Genomic DNA, 13,996 nt, shown 5'->3' on the forward strand with positions numbered 1-13,996 from the left:
ACGACACCCAGCTGATCCTCTCCCTCACCAGCGACCCGGACGCCGCCAGAGCCAGCCTACACGAAGGGATGAAAGACGTCGCCGAATGGATGAAGAACAGCCGCCTGAAACTGAACTCAGACAAGACAGAGGTCCTCATCCTGGGATCATCACCATCCGCCTGGGACGACTCCTGGTGGCCCCCCGCCCTGGGAGCCACCCCCAAGCCAACGGACCACGCTCGCAACCTAGGCTTCATCCTGGACTCCTCCCTCTCGATGACCAGACAAGTCAACGCCGTCTCATCTTCATGCTTCAACACCCTGCGCATGCTTCGAAAGATCTTCCGGTGGATCCCCACCGAGACCAGGAAGACGGTCACCCAGGCCCTCGTCACCAGTCGGCTGGACTACGGGAACGCCCTCTACGCCGGCACCGCCGCCAAACTCCAGAAGAAACTCCAACGGATCCAGAATGCCTCAGCACGACTCATCCTGGACATCCCCCGACACAGCCACATCTCCGAACACCTGAGAGACCTGCACTGGCTCCCCGTCAACAAAAGAATCACGTTCCGATTCCTCACCCACGCACACAAGGCCCTCCACGACCTGGGCCCCAAGTTCCTCAACAGCCGCCTGACCTTCCACAAGCCCACCCGCCAGCTCCGCTCCGCCAGCCTCGCTCTCGACACCGTCCCCCGCATCCGCAGAGCCACCGCCGGAGGAAGATCCTTCTCCTACCTGGCAGCCAAGACATGGAACTCCCTCCCCATCCACCTCCGGACAACGCAAGACCATCTCGCCTTCAGGAAGCAACTCAAGACCTGGCTGTTCGAGCAGTAGCGTTCCCCCCCCCCCAGCGCCTTGAGACCCTCCGGGTGAGCAGTGCGCTATACAAATGCCTTTGATTGATTGATTGACCAGTACAGAAGCCTCTCCCATATTAAAAAGGACACACGAACTACCACGATATTGATATCCTGAGTAACACCCTTCCTAAATCAAAATTTTAAAAAATAAAACTTATTTTTACTTCGGGAACTCACTTTAAACACGGGTTAGAGTCCTCTGTATCGCCACGCCTTCCACAGTACCCCTGTTTGAATTATGTTACTCATTTTCTGGTAATTGAAGCCCACATGATGCAAACAAACATTCAGAAATGGGGCTCACACAAAACTGGTTGAAATATGTTTTTCTGTGGGCTCAAACATTTCCTAAGATGACATGGGGCAAAGAGAAATAGATTCCGAGATAGAGGGAGACAGACAGAATGAAAGAGGTTGAGATACAGAAATGGACAGAGGTGAGCTAGAGAGAGAGAGGGAGAGAGAGAACATTACTTTTACTGGGGGGCTTGGAAGATGGGGGCCCTTGAGATATAGAAATACACAGAGGTGAGCAACAGAGAAAGAAAGATTTCTTTTTTGGGAGCCCCTTGGAAGCTCGGAGCCCTGGGAAATTGCCCACTTTGCCCAAGCCTTAAAACATCTCTGGTTATTCACGCTTTACTCACTGTGTACTTGAGCATCTTCTGATGAGGCTCAGGCAGAGATATTCCTGTTGAGGGCACCACCTGAGTTGGCAGGGTAGAGACCTGAATAAGTGAAGTGCTACTTCTCCATGTGCCTCTGAAGGTCTTACAGGCATCTAGCGAGAGGTCAGAACTTGGGTACATTTGTTGTGGTTGGAGACAGGATTAATCCTTTCCTGAAGGTTCACTGTCTCAGGGGTGCTATCTTGGAGAGGCAGAGATTGTCTCTGCTCTCCCAGTGGATGGAATTCCATTATATCGCCATGCCAAATGAGAATCAAAGCTTGCATACCATGCCAGGAATGTATCCCACCCAATGCAGACAGAAATAAAGTTGGAGGTAACTTAGGTGCATTGCAGAGAACTGTGGGCTTGCAGAAGCTCAGCGAGGAGCCAACCTATTTCTAGGGCTCTTTAGCAGCCTAGTGGGCCCACGGAATCTGCCTTCAGCAAAGGTCTATTACATAGGTTGCAGCCGCTAAAATTAATCACATGGGACTAAGGCTGGTAACTTGCCAAAAAGAACCACTAGGACTTGCCTCCATTTATTAATTCACCCCCTGCACACAACATTCAGAACCACAACTTTGTCAGTGCTAAACATTCCCCCCATTAGTAATATGATGGGATTACCCACATGTTCCAACATAACATTCCTCCTAGAATCAAAATACAACATAAAATTCACTGAATACGAGAACAAAAAAACGTTAACAAGCAAACAGAAGAGTCCAAATCATTTCTTAACAGTCCCAACATCTGGACTCTGCTCGTGGTACAGGCCAGCTTAAAGTCTGGCTAACTCAGTTCAGCACAAAACCCTGGAACTGTGTAGAACCAACTGGGTCTGGTATGATACCTAGCCATCGCTTTCGATGAACTGGAGTGTTCTCATGTAGCTCTTACAATTACTGTGTACCTTGTCCACAGGCACCCGCACCCTCATTAACTCCAGTGTTAATCTCTGGACAGGTAGGTGATTGGTGTAATGGATTCTGCAGATCAGAGTTAGTCGAAAGCTCAATGTAAAACCCAGTAGGACTTCCCATGGACTCCAACATGTCCACCACATCTCCACTGTCATCCACCTAGGACAATGGATGACCTATAACAACTACAGAGCCCAGTGGCAGGTACCATTTGAAAAAAAAACCACATTCCTGGTAACCGGCTCATCATTTATTTGGGCTCTGACGATTGTTTTGTGTACAGCGCTGACCTTCCATGGATCAGCCTCAAACTGCAAATGCAACTTGCTCTCATGGTGTCTATATGGGACAAGTACTAGGTCACTCACAAATAGATTTTTTGGCTTGTCCTTTTGTTTTAAAGGAGCTTTGTCGTTCTGCACCTTGTGCTGGCACAAAGTATGCATGACTACCACCATGTCTGCTGACGCCTCCACAATGTGAGGGATAGTGTCGCCCGCCATCCTATTCATGCATAGTGTGCTGGGACTTACTCTCGTCATAGCATGTGGAATGAGTATATATTCTCATAAGGACGAGTAAAGGAAACATTCTATATTCTGTTTGTCAACCAATGCAATCTGTATTACCTTGTTTGGCATCCTCGTGAAACCTTCTCCCTCACTATTTGCCTGAGCCACCTGGGAGTGATCTTCCGATGTGAAATGCCTCTCGATGTCAGATACTCTGCAAATCCTGGCTGGAGAACAGGTATCAGTTGTTCATACAGAGTTCACTCAGCAGACCATGGGTAGCCATGATCTTCTCCAATCAGGACATGATCTGACTGGCAGTCAAGGAATCAATGAGTGCCACCTCAGGATATTTACAAAAGTCATTGAAGACAGCCAGCATGTGCCGATCATCAGGCAGACTTCCAAAATCAGAACTCACTCAATGTCTTCTGTGATGATGGGGGCAGGTGGATCTGCGGGTCCAACCACTTAGCACAGTGGAAAGTAGCATACAGTTTGTACAACTCGGTTGTGAAGTCCAGCAAACTAAACTTTGGAACAATGACTGCATTTTGTTGTGACCAAACGATGGTGAGCAGACTGGTCTAAATCCACCATCTGTTGTTGTAGGAGCCTGGGAATTACAAACCTTGGTCCTTTCAATAGACACCCCTTAGAGGCTGCCAAGTCATGGCAGACATGATGCAGTGACTGCAGAGTCTGCCATACTTCAGTGGTTCAATGAAACAACTTATGCATCAGTGTCTTCCAATTTCCTGATGTAATTGCTAATAGGCCTATCTGGAGACACGCATCCTTCTTCATATCATACACAATGTCTTCCAGTGAAAGTGGGAAGGGCCAAAATCATTCCACCACAAACTTCATGTATTCTTCAATTTCCTCGACTTCTGACTCCTCACCACTCATGGCCAGACTTGCATGTCTGGATAGGTAATCATCAGGGTTCTGCCTACCTGGGTGGTACGCCACAGAAAAACTGTATTCATGCAGCTGGAGAATCCACTTCTATATTCTCAGAGGTCGTTTCGAAGAGGACCCTGTGAACAGAGGTATTAAAGGTGTATAACCTGCGTGGACTACACAAGAAAGCCCATAGAGATATATGTGGAATGGTGGCACCCCCATTGCATAGCTATGGCCTCCTTCTTAATGTGAGAGTAGCACTGCTCTGTGTCCATCAAAGCTCTATTCGCATAGGCGATGGGAGCCCATTCGCCATTGTCCTGAGGCAGGTGGGGCTGGCGTCCACTGACAGATCCATCTCAGGGCGAGAATCAAAATAAGCCAAAGTCATGTGTCCCGACATGGTGTGTTTCATTGCTTGAAAAGCCTTTTTCTGATTGGAGCCCCATGTCCAGACAGCATTTCTTCGTCATCTCTCTGAGTGTGTCAGTGAGGGTAGTAAGATTTTGAATAAATCAATCACAATAGTTTACCATACCCGTATCCCAGAGATACTGGTAGAGGCAGGAGCTGACCGCATGTCTCTGACTTTGGCAGGATCGGGCATAGCACCATTCTCTGAAATTTGGTATCCAAAGAAATAGATTTTGCTCTGGAAGAACTCACATTTTTCACAATGGAGAGTAAACCCAATCTCTGACGGCTGCCAACACGTCAACAGCCTCTCAAGGTGTTCTTCTAGCATGGGGGTATGCACTAAGTCTTCAATGCTGACATCCATAACACCAGGCAGTCCTGCTAGCACCCCCTGGATGGTGTTATGAAACACCTCAGCAGCACTGGACAATCCAAAGCTGAGGAATTTAGATCTCCTCAAACCAACATGTGTGGAAAAAGTAGTGATAGTGCTGGACTCGGGTACCATCATGAGCTGATGAAATGCTGCCCTCAGGTCTATTTTAGAGAACCACTTAGATCCAGTAATTTCTTCCCCAATATCATAACAGAAGGTGTCAAGAGCTTTTCACGCCTGCTTGTCATGTTGGATAAGCGCATATGTATGCCGATTCTGACCTTCCCGGGTTGTTTGGGTTTCTGAGCCACATGGGGTGGAGCCTTCTACCTTCTCAATAATGTCTGCTTGTTCTAGCCTCAGAAGTTCTTCCTCCACCCTGGGGGGGAGGTGGAAGGCTACTCAGCGATGTCTCAGAGTGACGGAATGGAATGTCTTGTCAACTTGAAGGTGTATCATGTAGCCCTTTGAGACAGCCAATGTCTTCAAACAGGAGTCTAAAATCATCCATCAAAGCATCCACGTTGAATGAGTGTACACTGAATGCAAATGACATTATTTGAAGACATTCAGCCTTGAGACACCCCCCTTTTGTGACAGACTTTGGCTCGTGTACTACGGGTTCAATGGGTCACATCTGTAGTGAACACACTAGTCAGTGGAAGGGCAACGCCGAGCCAAATGCATACACTTGCCGTGGAAGTCTGGAAGACAGTCTACAACAAGATATTAATAAATAACAGCTGAAATTTGGTGACCAGCAGTGATGACCACGCAATGCAGTGCATGTTGTCTGCAATGCTCCTCTGGTTGTGTGGCAGGTAATACATGCACTGCACCCTCCATGTCATCATCATCAGCCATGTCCCCTTCATTTTCCTGTGTCACTGGGATTTCTATGCCATTTACTGACTTGCACTTTCTAAGATGAGCTAAAGACTTTTGAGAACTGATTGAGTTTATTCCAGGATGAGCACATCTTCCCTGGCGCCGGACAATCACCTTGGTGAGGATAGGAACCACCACACCAGTGACTTGATCTGGGAGTGGCCGTTAGCTTGGGACAAATTTTCTTTCTGTCGGGCCAGCTTTTGCAACCACATTGACCGGTTCGGTTTTGGTGGGCTGCCTCTATATGCGCAGCATGTTTCTTTGAGAGATCCTTGGAAAGGCCCATGGTGAGAATGTTGGTTATTGTCATTCCTGGAACTTGGAGGATGTGTTCCCTGAGTTTGGTGGAGCAACAACCCTGAAAGGGACACATACTGGTAACTTGGCAAAAAGAACAATGAGGGCACACCTCGCCTCTATTTATTAACTCACCCTCCACATGTGACGGTCAGAACCACAACCTTGTCAGTGAGAATGGTTTCCATCCAAACAGCCCTCTCATTTAGGGTGACCACCCATCCGTAAATTTCACTGCCCATAATTTCACCCTGCCGTCTGTTGTCCGTGATGAAAGGCTTAACAGACAGCATTTGTCCATCATTTTAGCCTTTCACTAAAAGGACAACGGATGGCAGGGCGAAATTACGGGCAGATCAGTTTCTCCAGCTGGATTGAAAGGCAGGGAGTCTCCTGTGCTCTGAGGGAGGGAGGGGCAGACAGATCAGAAATGGCTTTCTTACAAGGGTGTCTCCTTCCCTAAAGAAATGCAAATGTGCGCAACTGGTAAATCTGCAAATGCAAAGGGGCTTGAAAACCTGCATTGACTTTAATCAAAGGAGTCAATTGAAGCTTTCTGGTGGCAAAGATATTTTCTTTCAGAGAGGTACTGTAATGGTGTTTCAAGGTGAGCTGTGGAGTGTGTGGTTTTAATGGAGTGTTATAAAAATTTTTAGTTTTAGGTATAAACTGTATATTATTCAAATCTGTATTTGAGAAGCACTTATTTTTTATTTAACCAAAATGTATTTGCGCATTTTGTAGCAGCCTATATTATGATGTAATTGTATTTATATAGTACTTACTATCCCTGACTAGGCATCAAATGCATGTTTAAAATAAGGACTTACACATTCACAGTTCTTTCAGGGACCTCGGTACTACACAGTACAAACAAACATTGGCAAAGCCAATAGGTCTTCTCTACGCAAGAGTTATTGGCTTTGCCAATGTGTTTAAGCCATGTTATACACCACAGTGGCTGCTGTTTATGGCTAAAAGTCAGTGGCATAGTGGTGTGGAGTAGAGTAGAGTGGCATAGGAGCAGTGGCGTAGAGCCCAGTCATGCAGAGTACAGTGCAGTGGGGTACAGTGCAGTTGTTTAGAGTGTATTGGAGTAGAATGCAGTGGTTAAGAGTGCAGTGGCGTGGGGCAGATTAGAGTGGCGTAGAGTACAGTGGAACAGAGTGGCATACAATAGAGTGGCAGAGAGTGCAGTAGTGTACAATGGTGCAGTGGCATAGAGTGCAGAGTAGCCTTGCGTGGCAGAGAGTGCAGTGGCATAGAGTGGGGTAGTGTAGAGTTGTGTAGTGCAAAGTAGAGTATAGTGCTGTAGAGTGTAGTTATGTAGAGTGGAGTGATGCAGAGAAGAGTGGCATAGAATGCAGTAGCACAGAGTAGATTGTGTACGGTACAGTGGCAGAGAGTGCAATAGTGCAAAGTAGAGTGTTAGTGCAGTGATGTAGAGTGGCACTGAGCGCAGTGGTGTAGAGTACAGTGGTGCAGAGTAGAGGGCAGTGGCGTACGGTGCAGAGTAGAGAGCAGTGGCGTACAGTGCAATCGTTTAGAGTGCATTGGCGCAGAGTGCAGCTGCATAGAGTGTCATGGGGTACAGTAGCATAGAGTGCAGTGGAGTAGAGTGGCATACAATAGAGTAGCAGAGAGTGCAGTAATGCAGAGTAGTGCAGTGTCATAGAGTGCAGAGTAGACTCACGTGACATAGAGTGGAGTGGCGTAGAGTGCTGCAGAGTGGAGTATTTGTAGAGTGGTGAAGAGTAGAGTATAGTGCCTATAGTGCAATGGCGTATAGTGCAGTGATGCACAGTGCAGTCACATAGAATGCAGTAGTACAGAGTAGAGTAGTGTAGCATGCAGTGTTGCAGAGTAGAGTGTCAGTGCAGTGGTGTAGAGTGGTACAGAGAACAGTGGCATAGAGTACAGTGGTGCTGAGTAAGGGGCAGTGGCATACATTGCAGCTGTTTAGAGTGCACTGGCATAGAGTGCAATGGCATAGAGTGGCATGGGGCGGAGTAAAGTGGCATAGAGTGCAGTGGAATAGAGTGTATTGGTGCAGAATGTAGTAGTACAGAGTAGAGTGGTGTAGACTACAGTGGCTGCCAGTGCAGTGTTGCAGAGTAGAGTGTCAGCGTGCAGTAGCATAGAGTGCATTGAACTAGAGTGCAGTGGTCAGAGTGGCATAGACTGCAGTGGCATAGAATAAATTGTTTCAGAGTAGAGTGCAGTTGCATAGAGTGGAGAGGTGCAGGGTAGAGTGCAGTGGCATAGAATGCAGAGGCACAGAGTGCAGTGGCGTAAAGTAGATTGTTTCACAGTAGAGTGAAATGGCTTGGAGTGGAGAGGTGCAGGGTAGAGTGGAATTGCATAGAGTGCCATAGAGTGTGATGCCATAGAGTAAAGTGGTGTAGAGTGCCGTGGCATAGAGTGCAGAGATTCAGAGTAGATTAGAGTGACATACAGTGTATTGATGTAGAGTGCAGGGGCATAGAGTTGAGTGTTACAGAGTAAAGTGCACTAGCATAGATTGTATTAGCTTAGAGTGCAGTGACGTACAGTGCAGTATTGCAGAGTGGCATAGAGTGGAGCTGTGTTGACTAGATTGGTGTTGCCAGATTGGAATGGTATAGGGTGCAGAGGCAAAGAGCGCAGAGGTGTAGAGAGGCGTAAACTGCATTGGCATAGAGTAGAGTGATACAGAGTAGAGTAGAGAGGCATAGTGTGAAGTAGCATAGAGTGCAGTGGCATAATATGGAGTGGTTCAGAATGGAGAAGAGTGCAGTGTAGTGGCTGTGAGTGGTAACACACTGCCATTACAGACAACACATTTTTGTTGAAATTACATTTGCACAGATATACAGTTTTTCAAATCAAACTATACTGTGCACAGACGACGATGTGTGGAAATTGCATCACCTAATGCAATGATTTGCTTTAATCATATAAAGGTATTTGTTTCCAGCACAGTTCAGAATTAACAAACGTTTGCTTCATTTGTACTCTTTATTCTGATATATTCTGAAGTTTATTTAAATGTTGTCATGTGATAGAAAAAACGATTTCCTAACCACAGTATCCATCAAGATAGTCGCATAAATCGTCTCACTTTGAAGTCAGAGAAAGAAAAGTAAACAGCCAAAGACAGAGCCTGACATTTGCCTTTGATCTTTGAATGCACAACAAATGTGATGAGATAAGAACAGGATTTACAGGCCTGTTTACAGAAAGGGAACACTAGGAAGGATACTGTAAATAAGGTTTGGGCAAGGGAAGGGACAAACTCAAGCTGCATAGTCTAAAACACATAAAACCAGCAAATTGAAAGCAAGAAAATGTGAGTTACAAACCACAATGCCAATGGCAAGCAACGGGCGGAATGCATTCTCAAGGAAGCTCTATGAATGTACTTAAAGTGACAGCCGTCGGATACTTTGTGGGGAAAGTCCAGTATTTTAGTCCATTTCGAATCTTGCAGAGGTTTGGCGACATCAATCACCCAGGCAGTATGCCGAGAAGACCTGGAGTGGTTTCCATGTTGCAGGAAAGGTCTGTACACCCATTCTATCAGTTTGCCACCAGTTCCTATGGTGTAGAGATTCTGGCACAACTCTTGTATGGTTAGTGCTAGGTGGCAGACATGAAATAGGGCATTTAATGATTATTTAAGGTGGTTGTAACAAAGGAGTTGACCGGGGTGAAGACGGTAGTCTGCCACAAAGGTTTGGAAATTTAGTAGCTCGCTGTCCAGAAACAAATCCCCCAATTGTAAGACACCTGCTGCATGCCACTGATGGAGTTGCTCTGAGCACAGCTGTCCTGTGCGAGTGGGAAGGCTTAGCAAAGATAGTGCAGGAGCACAGGGTTTCTTTGTGTCAGTGACTTTACAGGTTCTAACAAGAGAAAGCTGTGCATGTTAACCCCGGATGGTAATCCATAGAATGGTCAGTAGGAAACAATGAGCAGTTCATTAAGCCTTCCTTAAAACTCTTTACTGATAAACCCCATCTCATGCAGGGAGGTGGGCGGAAAGCCAGAGAGTCACCCATTGGACCTGTGCAGCTGAATAATAGCATTCTGTATCCAGCAGACCTAATCCACCTGCAGTCACGGGTAGCTTCACAGTGGAAAGAGCTACCCGACAGCGCCGCAGCGACCAAATCAGATGTGTGGCATGCCTGAAGAAGAAATGAAGGACGAGCAGGAGAAGGTTTGCAAAATAATACTGTCATTGGGGTAGCACACTGTCTTCACCAGTGCCACGTGGCCCACTACAAAAAGCAGAAGAGAAGACCGCAAAGCAAACTGGGTTTGGAGGGACCGTGATGCTCTGCTGAGATTTCCATCCTGCAAATCAGTGGGAGAATGGTGGATATTAATCACTAGGTATCAAAAGGTAACTGGTTCCCAGTTCAATCTGAGATCTAATTGTATATAAAGGGGAAAACAGTGCCGTATGTTAAAGAAACACAAATTACATTTTTACTTTTTGTGCAAATATTTTGAAGATTTTATATGCACTTGACACCTAGGGATAACCAAGATCACTAGTTTGGCTTTTGCTCAATTTCAAAACCGTGACAGTGCCTCTTCTGTTTCTCTCTTGTGTGCAGAGACAACTCCCAAGGTGCCCAATGCCTTCCGATAGTCTTGGTGGACCCATCTTGTCTGATTTTGGGAATTGTCCCACCTTGTTCTACTCTTCCTTATTTATCCATTTCTTAGCAACAACCCTTTGAATCACTTGCCATGGATCTCCCATTTGATCTCTATTTCACCCTCCTCTTTTATTATCTTTGATTGGTAGTCCAGGCTCCCATTTCTGAGATAAATGTAGAGTCCCAGACATACACTCTAGTGCTGTGAGATTACAGAAAAGTTGTGGGTACCCCACATCCTGACATTGGTTATATGTCGGAACCACGGGTGCCTCAACCACCTGTGGCTCAACAACGAGGTTGGAATAATTACATTGTTCTAACCACTAATGCTTTTACCACGAATGCGTTTACAACGGTAAAACCGTTGTAAACGCATTCCTGGTAAAGGAATTAGCAATCAGCATGCACGATCCAGCATGCTTCCCCCCTAACCCCCACCCACAAAAATTACCGTGACCCCCATCCCCACAACAACCCCAACCCCCACACCCCAAATTACCAGAACCCCAACCCCCATCCCCTAAAACCTAAACCACCCCAGCCCCCCACCCCAGACCTTAAACCTAACCCTGACGCCCCCTCCCCCTAAACCCTAATCACCCCCAGACCCCACCCCACCCCAAAAACAAAAAATACCCCGAGTCCCCACCCCGCCCCTAAAACCTAAACACCCCAACCCCCAACCCACCCCTTAAACCTAAACCCTGCCCCCCCCTAAACCCTATGTTGTTGAGACATGCGTGGTTAAGGTACCAAAACCAGGAAGCCGTGGAAAACGAAAGCGTTGTTTCGCTTTCGTTTTTCACAACTTCGTGGTTCCGGACTCGTTCTTCTGGGTGTTTCCCCCTGACATTAGGTGTGAGACTGTTGCCTACACCATCTGCCCTGCCTCATTAAATTGTTTTGAAATTGAAAGTCCATGGCGGGCAGGCTGAGCCAAACATTTTTGTTCAATTTGTTTAAACTAGCATAAGGTTAATTACCTTAATGTTTCCCAAACTGTTTGCCAGGGGTTTTCAAATGTTCAGAAACAAAATGTTGCTGTTTCTTTCTCTTAAAGAAAGATTGGGCAGATTTAGGTAGTGGTGATGGCCTTGACACCGTGCTGAAGGGCATTCATTTACCACTAAACAAGGACGTACTGTGACACCTGAATGTAGCAGACCAGGAGGCAATCACAAAAAGACCTCAGTGAATAAATAGTGCTATGTTAAAAAAGAGTAAATAAGTGCACTGACAAAATAGTGAGGCACGGCCTCTCTTGGGTGTGTCTGTAAAACTGACGTTTGTTCTTGAATTTTTGTCCTGAATTAGTAAATGATGGGGCTACCTAAATGTCCCAAACTATCAGGCTTCATGCCACGCCCCCCATCCCCAGTAAATAGATTTTGATACATTTCACAATTTATGAAGCTGTTTAAATACGACCAAATGTTGCACTAATGAACTGTGTAAAGGGTTTGAATTTTTTAACCACATTAATTCACATTATGAAATGCACGTAAAATATTACAATTACCATTGCTGATGAAAATAATAAAATAATACTCACCTGTGTGAATGCGCTGACGTGCATTGAAGAACTCTCCATGTGCAGTATTGCTTTATGAATCAGAGGCTTGGGACCAGTTAGAAAGCCTATCCTTAAACTGAAGACGGAATTATTATTAGCAATATTGTAAATACATTAATGTTATTTTTTAGTTGTAACTTTTTTATTAATATGTGACTGATTATTACATTTCAATAATTTTCGTTGATTCGATCACATTCATGTTAGTAGGTAAACGCGATCTCCATTAGGAAGTGACTTCTAATATCCTATATGTTGTATTGCAGGTGCAGGAAGATGAGCTGAAATCGATCAGATACGTCGGATTAGACACATCTGTACAAAGTTATGAACGGGCCAAATGCTGTCGCCTCTACCAGTCTCTGTCATGAGATTCGGCTAGTTCTTGTCCTACTATGAGAAAAAGTTATTTCTTTGAACTGGCCTTTCCTATTCTTTGCTGAGACTACTTGCCTTGTCCTTTGTTTTAAGTCACCTCTCGTTATCTGCTCCGATTTTGCTAATTTTGCCCAAAGTAGCTTGACATAGCCCTGTTCCCCTTAGGTTTAGGCTCACATTGCAAAAGCGAGAAAAAAAGAAATACTAATAATAAACCTGGCTGAATGACATGTGATTTCTCTAAATTATAGGCATTGTGGATTTTTATAGTCAAGCAGGTAATGTGTTTGCAAAATTGCCTGGTCTGGTACAGTAAGGAATTAAACAAATTTAACGTTTAGGTGAGGCAGATACACTCATTATTAGGAGTTGTTAAAGCAGCTCCCAAGTGGCTGTTTGCTGGGTATATCAGTATCATCCATGGCCCCCATGACTGGGGAATTTTCTGATGTAAGTGTAACAGAAGTTACTCAGTGTCTATATATAATAATGAGGGAACCATGGGCCTGGACATGGAGTGCAACATGAGGCTTGAGTGTATCAGAAATTTGCCACACAACCTTCCAAAGAGATGGCTGGAGATGCCATTTACGTCTCTAGTGACTCTTTCTAGGGACCCATAGCAATAGCCACATAAACTATGCAGCATTATTTTTTTTGTTAAAATGTGCAAATTATGCAGCAGACGATAGATTAATTGGCAAATGTGGCCAGTCCATATTTTATGTGGAAAGCGCCACAGCTGCAAAATCACATATTTCTAGTGGTCGTGCCTATTGCATAGTATCATATTGCATGTAGAAATTTGGGGCCGTATGTATTTTTTTTTTAGCGCCGCATTTGCATAATTTTTTGACGCAAAAGCGGCGTAAACTTACAAAATACAATTGTATTTTGTCAGTTTGCACTGCTTTTGCGTCAAAAAGCGGCGCAAATGCGGCGCTAAAAAAGTATAAGTATGGGCCTTGGTCTCTGCACTACTGCATGAGGCATTTTGCTCTTGAGGCTGAACATGTGCGACATGGGGTGATGTTGATATTGTCCCTTTTGGGAATACGAAAGAATTTTGTGAGTGTATATTCCCAAGTGTAATAATTTGTGAGAATCTTCTTTTGCTGTTTGCTCAATGTATAATTTGCTTTCAGTATCTAAAGGCATTCAAAGGTTTGGTTATGCAGGACATGCTTGTTGGACCTAGCCCTCTCTACAGGGTCACCACAAACATTTTGCCTTCACTCCTTGCCTTTGCTGAAACCATTTTTGTTGGTTTCTAGGACTGCTAACCAGTGCTAAAGTGCTCATGCTCTCTCCTTCAAACATAGTAGACTTGGCTTACAGCCAATAGACATATTCAATTTTCTTGTAAACTTCTAGTAAAGTGGTGCTGCCTGTACCTAGGGCCTGTAAAATAAATGCTACTAGTGGGTCTGCAGCACTTATTGTGTCGCCCAACAAAGTTCCTATGTAAAACACGTCTCAGGCCTGCCACCTTAGCCCATATTGCAGTTTTCACCTGCCATTTCAACCTGACAAAATCAACCTTCTGC

The 13,996-nt window shown here is 45.3% G+C and overlaps 1 protein-coding gene across 1 annotated transcript in view; it reads right to left on the reverse strand.

The window, feature by feature from the left end:
• LOC138304344 (kynurenine/alpha-aminoadipate aminotransferase, mitochondrial-like) overlaps window positions 1–13,996 on the reverse strand; it is a 439,058-nt gene that overhangs the window by 87,645 nt on the left and 337,417 nt on the right. Inside the window, exon 9 of the mRNA XM_069244319.1 lies at window positions 12,051–12,147. Coding sequence (XP_069100420.1) covers window positions 12,051–12,147 — 97 coding nt within the window. The remainder of the gene's footprint in view (window positions 1–12,050; window positions 12,148–13,996) is intronic.

Source organism: Pleurodeles waltl, chromosome 1_2, assembly GCF_031143425.1.
Source record: "Pleurodeles waltl isolate 20211129_DDA chromosome 1_2, aPleWal1.hap1.20221129, whole genome shotgun sequence".
Taxonomy (NCBI): Eukaryota; Metazoa; Chordata; class Amphibia; order Caudata; family Salamandridae; genus Pleurodeles; species Pleurodeles waltl.